The sequence below is a fragment of the Leptonychotes weddellii genome, chromosome 3 (assembly GCF_054177405.1).
Source record: "Leptonychotes weddellii isolate Sample4059 chromosome 3, ASM5417740v2, whole genome shotgun sequence".
NCBI classification, from domain to species: Eukaryota; Metazoa; Chordata; class Mammalia; order Carnivora; family Phocidae; genus Leptonychotes; species Leptonychotes weddellii.
The window spans coordinates 116,406,763-116,424,178 of NC_138371.1; the positions used below are offsets into that span (position 1 = coordinate 116,406,763).

General features: G+C 37.6%; 1 protein-coding gene across 4 annotated transcripts in view; it reads right to left on the reverse strand.

The window, feature by feature from the left end:
• Window positions 1-17,416, reverse strand: part of ALG5 (ALG5 dolichyl-phosphate beta-glucosyltransferase) — a 37,441-nt gene that overhangs the window by 15,124 nt on the left and 4,901 nt on the right. For 3 of the 4 annotated variants that reach the window (XM_081814850.1, XM_081814853.1, XM_081814854.1), the window contains 3 exons: window positions 16,602-16,670; window positions 14,810-14,902; window positions 10,069-10,182 (listed from right to left, as the gene is read on the reverse strand). In XM_081814850.1, coding sequence (XP_081670976.1) covers window positions 10,069-10,182; window positions 14,810-14,902; window positions 16,602-16,670 — 276 coding nt within the window. The remainder of the gene's footprint in view (window positions 1-10,068; window positions 10,183-14,809; window positions 14,903-16,601; window positions 16,671-17,416) is intronic. The other variant, XM_081814852.1, reaches the window with a different exon arrangement.

Sequence of the window (17,416 nt, forward strand, 5' to 3'; positions counted from 1 at the left end):
ATACATCAAAGATTTAAGTGTAAAATATCAGGAATAATTTTTAAAATGATCTCAAGGAAAGCATAAGTACACAAAATCTAGAAGAAAAATTGATTCAACAATAAATTTTTAAAAAACTGTGGCAAAACAAAAATCTAAGCATATTCAAAATTAAAAGACACATAAATTGGGGGTAAATATTTGTAATTTATATTACAGACAAAAGGATCATTTCCAAAATGCTGAAGTGCCCCTACGAATTATTATAAAGTACTCTGAGAACTCAGTTGGAAAAGAGGCAAAGGTTATGAACAAAGTGTTCATAAAAGAGGAAGTGAAAATAGCTCTTAAACCCCTGGAAACATCCTTAATCACATGTATCCCAAAAGCAATACAAATAAAACCTATCAGTGTTTACAATATGTTGCCTACACACCCTACAGACAGCAATGTGAAAATTACGAATATACATATAATCTAACCCAGCAATTCCACAACTAAGAATTCTTCCTGTAAATAAACTTGTATATGTATGAAAGGACTTTCATGCAGGGTTAATCATTTCAGTGCTGTTTGAAGCAGCAAACCTGTATGTCTATTCAAAGGCATTAGTTATGACACTGTGAAAGAATGAGGAAGCACTTTGCTGTATAAATATGGCTCAATCCCCAAAATACATTGTTAAGTGGAACAAAAGAACAGTGAATAGTGTTAGTTTGCATTTTTAAATAAAGAATACATATATACATCTTCCAGATGGATATATAAGAAATAAATAACACTGGTTACTTCTGAGAGTAACTGAGTGACTGAGAAATAAAAGGCAGGCTTCCTTCACTGTATATCTTCTTATGCCATTTGACTTTTGAACTGTTCACCAAAATTAAAAAGTGCATATTGTAAAAAAAAAAAAAAAAGGCAAGCATATAAATTTATATATAATAAAACTTTATTATGAGAAAAAGTCATATATAATCTCACTACCTAAAAGCAGCCTTTTATAATATTTTACATATTTCTTTGTGTTCTTTTTCCCCCTCTGCATTTAAAACCACAGCTGAAATTTACCTACATACCAGTTTTTTTTTTTCATTCAAAATAACCCCCAAATTTCTTATATTCAAGTTCATTGTTTTTCAGCTTTTTATTATGGGTATTTTCAAACAGTACATGAAAGCAGAGAGAATAGGAAAACGAAGCCCCCATGTGCCCATAACCTGGCTCAACAATTATCAGTACATTTAAAGAAAATAAAATGAAAAAAACCCCCCAAAACAAAAAACTAATACATGGCCAATCTTGCTTCCTCTAAAGCCCCTCATCACTATCCTACCCAACAAATTCTAGGCATCACATTATAAATTGCTGTATATTTCAATCACAATAGCACTATCACAACTAAAACATTAATTCTTTAATACCATCAGATACAGTTTTCAAATTTGTCCAATTATCTCATAAATATTTTGTTTATTTGAATCAAGAGCCAAATAAAATTCATACAAATTGGCTGATGTTTCTTTTACCTGTGTGTTCCCCCCTACTTGTTAATTTTTTTCTTTTGCTTTATTTGTTGAAGAAACTATGTAACTTGTCTTGTAGACTTTCCTCGATGTTGGATTTTGCTGATTGTACCCACACTGGTGACATTTATCATGTTCCTCTGTCCTCTATATTTCCTGTAAACTGGTTGTTAGAAGATAAAATTCAGGCTTACTTTTCAAGAACTTATAGCAGCGTTGCATGTCTGTCTTTCTTTTTTGTGTCAATGGTGAGGGCAATATTATATTTCACCATAAAGATTTACCATACTTTCACTGTTTGCCTATGTGTTGACTATTTCTAATTTCATGCTTTTAGAACGGTGCCCAAAAGAACATCTTTGAATATAAAACTCAATTTGTATTTTGGATTTCCTTCTTTGGAAAAAGTCATAGAAACAGAATACTAAACTGCAAGTATGAATGTTTTAAATGTTTATGAGCCAAATTATTCTTTAAAAGGCTCTTTATATTACCACTAAATGGGTATAATATTGACTACTTCATCAAATCCTTGCCAGTTCTAATTATTCTCATTTTAAATTTGCTAATTTTATAAGAGGAAAATATGACCACATGTGATCTAATTTCCTTTTCTTTATAATAAAAAGGTAAACTTGGGGGAAATTTTAGTGGCCATTATATTTTCTTTTGGAAATTATGGTTACGTACTTTGCCTACCACTTAGTAGTAGGAATAATTTCTTCTCTTTTTCTGGCAGACGTACTTTGCTCAGGAAGGGAGAGAATGCTTTTCTTAAGGAAGAACCATGTAAAAAGTTCAGACTGTATATGGCAAATAAGCTTCAACATTAAATCCAAAAAGAGCAGTAATGTTACTGAGTATTAGATGGGAAAAAAAAAAAAAAGAGCCCCTCCCATCTTTCAGAGACTGAGTAGAATTAAAATGTCATTTAATTAAAAAATAAAAATAAAATGTCATTTAATTAAACTAAAAACAAAAAAAAGAAAAGCCTTCATTTAAAATCTTTTTCTCTCAGTGTAAGTCCCTAAAGGCTTTTAGGAGAAGTTTGTATATCTACGGTTCTGATGTAAGAACTGAATCGCTGGGACTGATCTCACTGTCAAAAGGAATTCATCTAAACAGCTTTTAGAACAGTTAGCTGTTCCTCAGGAAAAGATATTCTTGCTTTTAAAACGGCTAATATTAGAAAATGTATGTAAACATGAAGTATCTTTCTTTTAAGCCTCTTTCAGAGTATCACTAATTTTATTGTGGGTGTTGAAAAATGAATACTTCAGTTACTATGACAGCTAACTTTTAAAAGTGGTAAAAAGTGGTACCATATTGTCTTCTAGAAAGAAATGCTCCATCAGAATCTTTCTTACCTAGTACTTTTCCATTTAAGTATTTCCTCACAATTCATTGCAAGGAATTGTGAGGAAACAGACTAAAAGGAACAGACTAGAAGAACTAGGTATATCTAATTCATATGAACAATTATAAACAGTAACATTAGAATTAGCTCTGAAAATCAAGCATGAAGACTAATGTTAATAATTAGAGGTAATGGTTATTGAGTGCTGAACATATGCTAAACACTTGACCATACATTTTTTTTTTTAAAGATTTATTTATTTATTTTGAGAGAGCGAGAATGAGAGAGAGAGAGTACATGAGTGGGGGAGGGTCAGAGGGAGAAGCAGGCTCCTCGCTGAGCAGGGAGCCCGATGCGGGACTTGATCCCGGGACTCCGGGATCATGACCTGAGCCGAAGGCAGTCGCTCAACCAACTGAGCCACCCAGGCGCCCCGACCATACATTTTAAAAAATTTTAATCATTACCTCAGAATTATGAACTCAGGCTCACTGTCCGTATGTCAGTGATGAGGAAAATGAGATGGATGGATTCACTTGCCCAAGGTCACATGCAATTTGAACTCCGCACCCAAAGTTAAACATACTGAAGTGGCAATGGGAATTGACACAGGTACTCCATAAGGCAAACGTGACTCCAAATGAGGTAGATAGCATATAAAGTGAAGTACTGAGTTAAGAAAAAGTTTTATTTATTAAAAAATTATGTTTTGACTTAAAAAAAATCCTATCCCCATTTTTTCCTCAAAAGCAATAAACATTCGTTGTTAAAAACAAACAATAAGGGGTGCCTGGCTGGCTCAGTCAGAAGAGCATGCAACTCTTGATCTCAGGGTCGTAAGTTTGAGTCCCATGTTGGGTGTAGTGATAACTTAAAAAAAATTAATCTAAAGGAAAATAAAAATTTGAAAAGATATCCACAGTCCCACTATCCACAGACAACTGATGTTAGCACATTATTTATTAGATAACTAGATATGGCTATAGCTATCGATATATATATATCCAGATGTTTAAAATTTATTTTTTCACTTAATTATGTATAATGAATAGCATTCTATATGATAATGAATTTAACCTGTGTAAATGAATACTTAACCTGTGTAAATGAATATTTAACACTTTAAATCATTTCTAATTTTTTCCTTTAACTAAAAAAATAAAATATATTAAATATAAATATATTTAAAAAAAGCAAAAAATCCTTGAAAATTTATTTTTATACACATTCTTAATTATTTCCTTAAGATAAATTTCTCAAAGCTGTGTCAAGGGATATGTATTATTGGATCAATGGATATGAATTATTTAAACCTTTTGATTCTTCTTTTTTTTTTTAAAGATTTTATTTATTTATTTGACAGAGACAGACACAGCGAGAGAGGGAACACAAGCAGGGGGAGTGGGAGAGGGAGAAGAAGGCTTCCCTCTGAGCAGGGAGCCCGATGTGGGGCTCGATCCCAGGACCCTGGGATCATGATCTGAGCCGAAGGCAGACGCTTAACGACTGAGCCACCCAGGCGCCCCTTGATTCTTATTTTCAACTTGTTCTATAAAAATATTGTATGAATCTACACAAACTCAACAGATATGGTTATGGAGTGCAGATTTCCGGTCATCTATTTTGTTTAGGGAGTTTTGATTCTATTTTTATAGTTAAGCCACCTAACAAGTGATCATCACAGATTTTGCTTAGAAAAATTACTGTAAAACCAAGCATATTTTATTAAAAGAGGTAGCATAACTACTGGTTAAGAAATTGAGAAGCTGGGACTTAAAGAAAAAAGATAACAGAGATAAAATATCTGGAACTAAATATAAATCCCTATTTTATTTGTGTGTCATACAAAGCTCTACTTAAATGACCTATGTCTAGTTTAAAACCTTAAAAGATCTTCTTGAGAGAAGAAATTGCAAGCAACTTTTCTAAATTCATTAAGGATAATCTGAGCAGAACGGTAAGTGGAAATACAAGCACAAAGTAGTAGTAAATTTCTTTTTGTTGCAATTAAAAATAATATCTGCTGAGAAAACATTAGAAGCCATTACAAACATCCTGGAGTCAATACACTAATGTAGAAGATATTTAAGTTAACTACTGCCATCTAGTGAGTTAGTCATGTAGTCATTACAGGATTTGACTACTTTGAAACTCATGTTCTTGTTTCATTACTTCCAGAGCTGTTCTAGCCAATTTTTATTATGTCTTAAGGGAACATATACAAGTCATGCTTATCAAATTTGTGACTTAAATGAACTGAGAACAGAATGGCAATTGCATTAAAGATAGGAAAAAAGCCCTACACCCTGACAAATGGAAATCAAACATGCTAATGTTTAATACAGTCACACTTCCATTCCTAAATAAAACAAGGCAAAACAAACACAGTTTGAGGATGCATCTGTGCCAGCTGGAGGATGGGAAGACAAGGTGCAATGGCAATGCACACCGAAGAGTTGGCGATACGAGGCAACTATGTAAATGTGGTAACCAGATCCACACTAACTGAAGCATCTTCAGTGGAAAATGATCAGGATGGTAAGAAAAAGAAAAATGCTATTTTAAAACTTAAAAGAACTACTGACAGCCCAAAATAGAGAAGCCACATGAAAAGCAGCTTTAGGGGCACCTGGGTGCTCAGTCGTTAAGCGTCTGCCTTCGGCTCAGGTCAGGATCCCAGGGTCCTGGGATCGAGCCCCGCATCGGGCTCCCTGCTCTGCAGGGAGCCTGCTTCTCCCTCTCCCACTCCCCCTGCTTGTGTTCCCTCTCTTGCTGTGTTTCTGTCAAATAAATAAATAAAATCTTTAAAAAAAAAAAGAAAGAAAAGCAGCTTTAACTCTCTAAAGGGCTGTCACAAAGAAGTACAAGAGACTACTTTGTGTAGCTCTGAAAAACAGAACCAACTAAAGGGGGTGATTAAAAGGAGGCATGTTTGCATTTAATGTAAAGAGGAACTCTGTAACTGAGCTGAGATCGATGGGCTGCTTGCGCATCACTATAGCTATGCAAGCAGAGACTGAAAGATCACGTGGTAGCTATAAAAAGTTTCCAATATTGGATAAATGATTGAATTAGACCAAGGGTCTGTAATCTATAGCCCATGGCCCAAATCTGGCCTGCTGCTTGGTTTTGTGAGTAAATTTTTCTTGGAACACAGGCATGATCATTCAATTATGTATTATCTGGGTCTGCTTTTGTGCTACCACCAGGTCGGAGTAGTTGCAACGGAGACTATATGGCTTTAAAGCTGAAAATACTTACTCTATGGCCCTTTACAGAAAAAGTGTGTCAACACCTGAATTAGATAATTAAGAAGATTCCTTCTAATTCCTCTATGAATGTTAGCTTCAGAGTGCAAGTTTTCTGAGAGCAATGACTGGCTACTTATAAGCTTTATCAGAAAGATGAGTAGACAGGGATCCCAATTCAAAAATAATCATTTTTTGAAACTTTATCACTTACCTGCCTCCTTCCCATCTCCTTCAAAAAGAGTTATAGGATGCATACTGACAAAAATTCTTAACAGAGTTTAAATTCATTTAAGTGAGTTGTGATACTCTTAAATAATTAGGCATACCTTCTGTGCTGTAGACCAAGGCTGTGAATTAAATGCTTAATCATAATCAAATGCTTTAGTTCTTTAAAACTCAACATTTACAGTAACAATGCAGTAAATTGGATTATGATAAGGAAAAAAGATGGCATCAAAACTCCTTTCCTTTTCAGAGTTGTATAAAGGAAACTGGATTCACAGAAGGTTCAGATTTTTCTCCTGTTTATTGTTTCGTTCACCCTGTAACTTTAGCTACATCATTTTTCTTTGCCCTACTGCAGAATGACATAAAGTCAGCTGCAAATAATTTGACACCTTCCACCCTCCCTCCCACTCATGGCCCCCCCAAGCTAAAGGCATAATGCAGAAGAAACATTTACCAAATCTTTGTGGGGTCTCTTGGGAGACCTAGAAAATCAAACCCAACAACTGTACTAGTTGGATTTTTTTTTTCTTTTTTTTTTTTTTAAAGGTTTTATTTATTTATTTGAGAGAGAGAATGAGAGACAGAGAGCAGGAGAGGGAAGAGGGTCAGAGGGAGAAGCAGACCACCCACTGAGAGGGAGCCCGATGCGGGACTCGATCCCGGGACTCCAGGATCATGACCTGAGCCGAAGGCAGTCGCTTAACCAACTGAGCCACCCAGGAGCCCTAGTTGGATTTTCTTTTAGCTTATCATGATTCACTAAGAGGTGGAAGAAATACTTTTTTAGTAATAGTGAACATGTGACATATCCAATAATTATTTCATATTGTATGGTATAAAGCAGTAATGTCCAACAAAACTGTGATGATGGAAATGCTCTATATCTCTGTTAGCCAATAAGATAGCTACTGGCCACAAGTATATGAAATGTGGCCAGTGAGAACTAGAATTTAAAATTTAGTGAGGAACTAAAATTTTATTTAATTTTAATTAATTTAAATTTAAATAGCCATATGTGGCAGGTAGCTACTGTTTTGAATAGCACAGGTAAAAAGGGATATTTTCAGAAATAATTCTTTTAAGAATTATATTAGTTAATTCATTTAGTGTCTTTAAAGACAAACTACTAGATAGAAAAGGGAAGTGGGTGATGGGGAAAGGAGAAATGGAACACTTGTGAAAATCCATGAAATTCAAATACATATTTATTTCTAGGAAGGAGATGAGGTTTTTTAATTATTAAATGTTCTGCTTTTGGGGGTTTTGCTTTTTTTTTTTTTTTTTAAAGATTTTATTTATTTATTTGAGAGAGAGAATGAGATAGAGAGCATGAGAGGGAGGAGGGTCAGAGGGAGAAGCAGACTCCCTGCCGAGCAGGGAGCCCGATGCGGGACTTGATCCCGGGACTCCAGGATCATGACCTGAGCCGAAGGCAGTCGCTTAACCAACTGAGCCACTCAGGCGCCCGGGGGTTTTGCTTTTTATTGTTCGGTTAACAGGGATTATTTTAACAAGTATATAATAATAACAATTAGTTCTAAATTAGGTCTATTTCATTCATGGATAGTTCTATTTATTGATCTTATTTTGGCCCTCAATTTGCTTCCTTATTTCTGTAATTTCTCTTTTAATACCATTTTGTTGTTTTGTCATCTCTCTTTCCAATGCCTGTGTTGCTGATTTCTTATTTTCATTATTTCTAGAGCAAAAATACCTTCACGCAATTTTATCCTTTTTCTTGGATTATACCTGCTTTCATTTGGAGCTTATCCTTCTTTTGTATGAAACTTCAATTCTTTTTCTATAGGAACATGCTGGCGTAGCTGACATTTCTTTTGTTTTGTCATGACTAACATGGGTAGCTCTCGTACAGTACAAGGGAATTTTCCTTGATATACAGGTATCCCCCCGTTTTCAAAAGTTCATGTTAGGCCATGTTGCTTTTACGAAAGACCAACATTAGTAGCTGTTCTTGCTAACTGAAAGAAATATGAAGAGGCATTTTGCTTTTACAAAAAAAAAGCAAAAAGCACAAATAGCGTTCAACATTTGTGTTGTGGCAAACTGCAGAGGCAGCGCTTGCTCTGAGCGGCGAGACGGGCCCCGCCAAGCTCCTGCCCCAGAACCACATTCAGCATCGCAGCATCAAGCCACCCTAGCTTTGAACCATGTCTGTGAGCATCGCTGCTTTATCCTGATTTATTTTGTGTATCTGTTAGCAAGATGTGTCTTAGGGTGTCAGAAAAGCCTGAGAGAGGTTATTTTTGGGTCTGGGAACATTAAAAAGAATTTTGTGGTATACATTAATGGTAATTGCTTCTTTGCTTTATGCCATTTGGCTCACGAATGAGACAGCAGGGGTGACTTGTATTTTGCCTTGTGTAGCACCTGTTTGTCCCCTCTGAACTAGTTTCAAGGCCTGAATATTATACCTGGGGGAGGGAGGGAGTGCCCCTAAAGCTCAATAGAGCTTTATTGGGTTATTTGGGTTCCTTGCTGTTGACAGATTTTGTCATGTCCTATGCAAAGATACACTCCACTGAGGAATGGATTTAGTCACATGGATCTGTGCCCTAAACTGATCTTGAAGCCCCGAAAACAGCAAGCTCTAGCAATTTTTCTTGCTTCTGCTGAAATTCTGTGTGATGGTAGGTAGGTGTACTGTTTAATGTTGTCCAACGGTGCTTACTCATTCTCTCAGGCTGATTCTCTCCAGATTGGGATTATTTGGTAAAAAGTTCAGAATTTGATTAAATTGTCTTTTCTAAATGGCCTTTAAAAAGTGGAAATGGCACCAGAATTTTTCTTTCCTTAACTTCCACTTTTTCTTTCGTTTTTAAACGAAATGTTGATACTGGTTTTATTCATCATTGCCAAATGCTGGAAACAACCCAAATGTCCTTCAACAGTTGCATGGATAAACAAACAGTCATACTGCCATACAATGGAATATCACTTAGCAATTAAAAGGAAAAAGCTATTGATAAAGACAGTAATATGGATGAATCTCAAATGCATTATGCTAAGTGAAAGTCAATCTCCACTTTTTGAAATTTATGGCATGAAGTTGCACATAATCTTTTCTGAGCAGTTGCTGCTTGGGTTTGTTTCATCAGAAACAAGCGTTCTGTGATCCAGTTTCGTTTCACATCTTTACTTGGGAGGCTCAGTCTATGCTCTTAAATAAAAGCCTTAGCTGAATATATAATAAATATTAAAACTCTGGTAGTGGTGATTGAAAATCAAGAGACATGGCTAAAATATTAAATAAATAACTGTCAAGTAAATCTCAGACCATTGGTAATGTTTATAATAAAATGATTAGCTTTTCTGTGGAGCTGTATACAGGAATTTCACACCAGAAGAAGCACCTTTTTTTTTTTTTTTTAGTGTTAATAGGCTTTTATATTTAAGATTTCATGAACCGAGTGGCCATGGACTCCTTAAGGCCTTTGTCATTTCAGTACTTAAATTAAAAATGATCTCTGAATGGCTTCAGAGGTAATTTTCTTTCTTTTTTTTTTTTTTTTACATACAATGTATTACTTGTTTCAGAGGTACAGGTCTGTGATTCATCCGTCTTACACAATTCACATGCTCACCATAGCACATACCCTTCCCAATGTAGAAGCACCAATTTTTTAATTTATATGTAAATTCCATTTTAACGTTACTTTAGACTACCTGTTTTCTTGACTGAAGATCATTTAAGCTATATTCTTATACTCACGGGCCAAGGCTGTAGATCATTCAGTCCCTTTTCTAATTTCTCAACATCTGGAAACTTTGTGGCTCCATCAGCATCTGCCATCAGGATCTTTTCTCCTCGAGAACTGAATATACCCTGTATTTAAACATTTTAATTAAAAGAAAGTTGCTTAAAATTAAGGTTAAATTCAATGACATGTCAGTTTGTTTTGCTTTACTTAAAATAGCTAATATTAGATAGTCTAATATCTAATATTAGGTGTGAAATGGCAGGAGGCCAAAGTTCCCTGAAAACACATTACATTGATAAGATTCTTCCAAACGTATCTAATGCCTATTTAATGGTTTTAAAAACTTTGTGAGGGCGCCTGGGTGGCTCAGTTGGTTAAGCGACTGCCTTCGGCTCAGGTCATGATCCTGGAGTCCCGGGATCGAGTCCCACATGTGGCTCCCTGCTCGGCGGGGAGTCTGCTTCTCCCTCCGACCCTTCCCCCTCTCATGTGCTCTCTCTCATTCTCTCTCTCTCAAATAAATAAATAAAATCTTTAAAAAAAAAGAAAAAAAAAAAACTTTGTGAGATCATACCACTAATACCTTATAAAATATGGTAAGAAAATAGATTTGGACAAAAAAAAGATGTCCTACATCAATAAAAACAAAAAAAGTAAAATAGCTATCATATATATGTATTGTATATGTATCCGGGCTATTTTAGGGCAGCATATGAAGAGCATATTTATGGGTGGATTGAACAAATGTAATATATATAAACTTGCTGTGAAACACATCCTAAGATGACAGGTCTTTAGTATTCTTTATTATGGAATCTAAAGTTTTTGTTTTTTTTTTAAAGATTTTATTTATTTGAGAGAGAGAGAGAGAGAGAGCAAGCATGAGGAGGGGGGAGGGGCAGAGGGAGAAACAGACTCCCCGCTGATCAGGCAGCCAGACGTGGGGCTTGATCCCAGGACCATGAGATCATGACCTGAGGTGAAGGCAGACGCTTAACCAACCTTATTCCAGGTGCCCCTGGAATCTAAATTAGTTTAAATTAATTACTGAATAAAGAAATATGCAATATCACTAAATTTTGGGAAATGTAGATATATCCAAATACTATTGTATGTTATTTGAGGGATCTAACACTTAGCAAAATTATGCCTCTCAATATTGAATTGATTGGTTTTTTGTGAATATGACTGAGTGTATATTTCACATGGAAATAAAAACTCTTAATTCATGGTCCATTTGAGTGAATTCACTGTTTCTTAAGTATAAATATATGTATGGTTTGATATAGGAGAATATAGCCTGTGATATCACTTAACAGTATGAATATAGATAAGAGAAATGTAGACAAAATTTTGATCATTTATTCTACAGGATAAACCCACTAACTAATTTCTATAATTAAAAAAAAATCATATCCATTAGAATACAGGTGAAAAAGCAGAATAAAGGGCACCTGGGTGGCTCAGATGGTTGAGCGTCTGCCTTCGGCTCAGGTCATGATCCCAGGGTTCTGGGATCGAGTCCCACATGGGGCTCCCTGCTCCATGGGAGCCTGCTTCTCTCTCTGCCTCTCTCTCTCTCTCTCTATCTCTCATGATTAAATAAATAAAATCTTTAAAAAAAAAAGCAGAATAAAAATATTTTATTTAACATCTAGACAAAAAGCCACCCCCCCCCAAAAAAAGAACCAAAGGATTATTTCAAAGACAGACATTAAGAGCGAACTGGGGTAATTATTTAGCATTATGGAAAAATGCCTTTGGCTTTCAATCTTGTTTAAGCCACTTTATTATTTTTTAAAAATTTTTTATTATGTTAATCACCATACATTACATCATTAGTTTTTGATGCAGTGTTCCATGATTCATTGTTTGTGCATAACACCCAGTGCTCCATGCAGAATGTGCCCTCTTTAATACCCATCACCAGGCTAACCCATCCTCCCACCCCCCTCCCCTCTAGAGCCCTCAGTTTGTTTTTCAGAGTCCATCGTCTCTCATGGTTCGTCTCCCCCTCCGATTTCCCCCGCTTCATTCTTCCCCTCCTGCTATCTTCTTCTTTTTTTTTCTTAACATATATTGCATTATTTGTTTCAGAGGTACAGATCTGTGACTCAACAGTCTTGCACAGTTCACAGTGTTCACCATAGCACATACCCTCCCCCACTTTATTATTTTTAAAGGAGGTTCTTTAATGACTGCTACTCTCCACTGTACCAACGATGGCCTTCACTTCACTGCCCAACTTGTTGAAAAAGCAGCCTATGTTGGCGCCTCCCATTCTTTTCCATTCAATCCCACCCTATCCCCTCTCACTGCTCGGATGGCTCATCCTTACATGCTTCATTTCCCCGAGGCTTGGTTTCCAGTTGTCCTTTTTCTCTATACCTTCTTCCTTGTCACCTTAACAGGTTCAGCTATCATCTGATGCATGTGAAGTACTCACTCACACTCTACCACGCTCTTCTGGACACCACTACTTGGTATCTCAAACTTAATATGGCTCAAACTCAATTAATGATACTGTCTTTTAAACCAGCTCCTCCACCAGTGTTTCATTCCTCCTATAAATGACATCCTCCTCCTCTCAGTCACCCAAGGCCAAAGTTAAATTATTCCTCTCCCCGATCACCTGATACAATTCTACCTCATTTTTAACACCCCCCCCCCCCCATTTGTCCTCTCCTCTTTGGCTGCTGTGTCACCATCATGATCCAGGTAACAATTCCTTGCACCTTGCTTACATTACTGTGCTGGCCACTGTCACTCTGTCTGAGGTCAGAGTCAGAACATCCCTAGCCTAAAAGTTCAGGGTCTGAACCCATCTCCCCCTCTGACCTCATCCCTATAAAGTCAACCCAAGGCACCACTAGCAGCTTCTTACTGTGACACTTTCTTTCATATCTTTGGTCATGTCCCTCTTCTGCAAGCTCCCTGCCCCAACTTGTGCCTGGATAATTCCTAGTCCTCCTTGAAGATTCAGTGCAGAATTTACCTCCTCTGAGAAGTCTTTGCTGCTGCTCCCCCAGATGGAAGGCGAAGCCAGCATTTTGCATATACTTCTATTACAGTGTTTACAACACTACTAAACGATATCCTTAAGGATACAATGTTTTTTTTTTTTTTTTAAAGATTTTATTTATTTATTTGACAGAGAGAGACACAGCGAGAGAGGGAACACAAGCAGGGGGAGTGGGAGAGGGAGAAGCAGGCTCCCCGCAGAGCAGGGAGCCCGATGTGGGACTCGATCCCAGGACCCTGGGATCATGACCTGAACCGAAGGCAGTCGCTCAACCAACTGAGCCACCCAGGCGCCCTTTTTTTTTTTTTTTTTTTTTTTTAATTATTTATTTTAGAGAGAGAGAGAGAGCATGCCACTCAAGTCGGGAGAGGGGCAGAGGGAGTGGCGATCTTCAAATAGACTCCCCGCTGAGTTTGGAGCCCCCATGCAGGGCTTGACATGGGTCTCAATCCCAGACCCATGAGATCACAACCTGAGCTAAAACCAAGAGTCGGGCACTCAACCGACTGAGCCACCCAGGCGCCCCTGGTTGACCTGCATCTCAGTATCTCTAATGAGGTACTAGGCATGTAGTAGGCACTCCAGTGTTGGCTGAATAAATAAGTGGATGGATAGATTTAAAGGCCACCATGATATATCATGCCCCACCTATTTTCTTTTCTCTCCTTTTTGCATATCCTATGATTCAGAGCAAACTCACTGCTCCCAGTACATATTCTAAGAGTTCTGACTTCTGTCTTCTTACTTTGCTGACTGGCATGCTCTTCTCTCAACTTTTCCCACACACTATCAGAGAGGTTAGGTTAAGAGTGTGGATTTCAGGGTACTAACCTAATAAATCTTCATTCTATCTATTAGTAACTATGTGACCTTGAGCAAGTTACTTTACCTACCTATGCATCACTTCCCTCATCTACCTAATTGAAATAATAGGACCTAACTCATGAGACAACATGAGGAGGATTAAATGTGATAATTATGCTGAACTGGTTAATTTACTCAAAATAACCAATCAAGTGGAATAACCAAGTGGAAGCCAGCGTTCATCACTGTGGGAGGCTTGGCTTTGGTGACATCTCCTTTGTCAAGTCTGCTTGACACATGCCCGAAATTGCTAGTTACCTACTCAATATCTATTCTTTCCTTCTTTTTTACTAATGGATCTCTGATTAGGTCAGAAATGAACATGTTAGAAGAAACATTTCTCAGTTTTCCTTGTGACACTGTTCTGGCTACTGAGCATTAAGTAAGTCACTGGGTGCAGCTTCTGGGAAAGCTCCCTAAAGGGGGCAAACCAGCCAGCATATATCTTCTGCCTTTGCCCTTCTCCTTCCTGTCCGGAATGTGGGTGTAATGGCTAGTGCTCCAGGAGTCACCTTGTGAGCATGAGGAAGAGGGAGTGCAAACTTAGGAGGCAGGGTTTCTGATGACACCGTGTTCAACAAGGCCTGGACTGCCATTACTTAGAATGGTAACATTTTAAACTTTGATTAAGATAAGCACAGTCTCCTGAATTACCCAATATGTTATAAATATGGCATGATTTTTAAGATTTGATCACATTATATATACAAAATTGTATTAAGTTCTTACTAAAACTAATTTACCACTATCTTGAAACGGTGGTATTCAACTAGCTAGCTATAAAATGCAAATGTACTATAGTCTGCAAAAGAAGTCATTAAAAAAATGTTTATATTTTAGATACAAATGTTGAAACTATGTATTACCATCCTAATAGCTCCGCCTTTCCCACGATTCTTCACCAGCGTTATCACTCGTACCTTGTCACTTCCGTAGTTCTGGCAATATTTAAAAGCTACCTGTCAAATTATATAAAAGTCAGAATAATATTAACTTGGATTCCAAGACAGTGACATAAGCTGCGTTTCTGAGTTTGGCTTAAATACTGCTATTCCAGTTGCTTTCTTCTTGTGACTAGATTATACTCACTGTACATTTTAGTGGCCCAGAGTTGTTGAATTCCTGGTGCCAAGAACCAGTAATGACCTACTAGGTTGAAGTCACAATTTGCTTTCCTGCAGAGGTACCACCAGAACAGGCAGCGGCTCTTTCTTATTCTGCCTCCTTTATTTATGCTAATGAGCTGCTAGAGAAAATAAAATCGATGCACTGATCGACTGGTACACACTTGTGATTGCCACCCCCCTCGTACTGCTTAGCGACTTGTTTACTTGTCAGCAACTGATCTTACTACCCAGAGTTGTTGTTCATATCCTGGACCATGTTCCCCAAAATCTTTCCACTCAACTGCCATTACTTTTTTTTTTTTTTTTAAAGATTATTTATTTTGAGAGAGAGAGTGTGTGTGAGTCAGGGAGAGGGGATGCAAACTCCCCACTGAGTGTGTATCCCGATGTGGGGCTTGATCTCACAACCCTGAGATCATGATCTGAGCTGAAACCAAGAGTTGAACACTTAACCCGCAGAGCCACCCAAGTGCTCTTGCCATTACTTTTTGATTTATAATCAAAGCCATGAAACGGTGATCTGTATTTGCTGTGTATGTCTTTTCATCACTCGATTAGGCATCAATCCACTGTGGTAAGAGAAGTAAAGGAAAGAGAAGTTAAGGAAAGTAAGAACCCTTTGCTTTTCCACACAGCTTTTCTATCTTATCTCTCTTCATCAACAGCATCCTCTTTCTCTCTTTTTTATTTTTTATTTTATTTTATTTTTTATATAGGCTCCATGCCCAGTGTAGAGCCCAATGCGGGGCTTGAACTCACGTCGCTGAAAGCAAGACCTGAGCTGAGATCAGGAGTTAGATGCTTAACCAACTGAGCCATCCAGGCGCCCCCCACCCCCCTTTTAAGTAGGGCTCCATGACCAACATGGGCCTTGAACTCACAATTCCAAGATCAAGGGTCGCATGCTCTACTGACTGACCAGCCAGGCGCCCCAATACTCTCTCCTTTGACCCTCATTTCCATAGGGAGTGTGAAGTTATTCTCACTCCTGGCAGACCAGCTTTTATTTTTTCTAGCAGCTCAGTAGCTATAGGTCTAAGAATGCAGGACTGGGAGGGGACCACACTCTTAAGACACTTGTTACATCCCATGGGTAAATCTAGATGGAGGTATGACAAAGGACATATCTGATACCCAGTGCCAGATATGAAGGCATCTTTCTATTTGCATGACTGCTTTAGAAATTGTAAGGCAAGGTGGAGCATAAAGAAAAAAAACTGTGCTTAGGAAAAAGGAATCACATATTGGTAGGCAAAGAAGGCTCCCAGTGGCCATGGTGAATTGTGCATGTTTTCTCCCGACTTGGTGATCTTCAGAGCTTCCCTGGTCTTATGGAGTGGTGGAACAGCAGGTATATTTTCCAGCTTTCCATAGGTGAAATCCCTCTGCCTTTCTGACTACCCACGCTGTAACAATAGAGTGTGCTGGCACAGCTCTGGCAATCTCTGAGGAGTTGGAAATAAGACTTTCCATCTGCTAAAGTACTCTATTTTCTCTACCTACTGGCAATCCTAAAAGCAAGTTCACTTACCTTTGAAGTCTGGTCTTTGCTGCCATCATCAACCACTATCACCTCATAAGTGAATGTAGGATCTTGCTTCTGCAAGAAACAAAAATGAAATACCACAATTTGGCATAAATGTCATCAAGAATTCTGATAAAATTGCAAGGAGTTTAAATAACAATTGTTTTAGTGTGATACATATAAACATGAATATGAATAAGTGTACAAACCACATAAAATAAAAAGGCCAAGAACCAAAAGGAGGAAAGATGCTGGACAGGAGCAGAAGGCAAACACGAACTGAACACCCGTGAGTGTGTCGTCACCTCCCCCCCCAACCCCCCACCAAATCGGTGGGAGCAGCCAGGTGCTTGTGGTGCTAAGCACTTCTGAGAGACGCTACAAACGTGTATGAGAAAAAAGTCCGTGAGGTTGGAGGTTAGAACATGTAATTCTAACCTGGCTACACTATTTCTTAGCCTTATGATCTTCTGGCCTGTTTTCTCATCCATGTGGTTAACACACATCATAGAAGAGATAGAAGCCTCATATGTAATAAAGGCTCCATTCCCTCCCTCTTTTACTTTTTCTTTTTTAAAGATTTTATTTTTAAGTAATCTCTACATCCAACATGGAGCTTGAACTCAGAAATCCAAGATTAAGAGTCACATGCTCCACTGACTGAGCCAGCCTGGTGCCCCTTTCTCCCTCTTTTCTTTAAACTCAAGTTTTGAATGTGGCCCCCTCTCTTTTAATGAATCTCCTATCTTCCTTTTACATGTAAAGCCTAAAACCAAAGTAAATCAAAACAAGGAATTTTCTTAAAAAAAAAAAAAGAACCA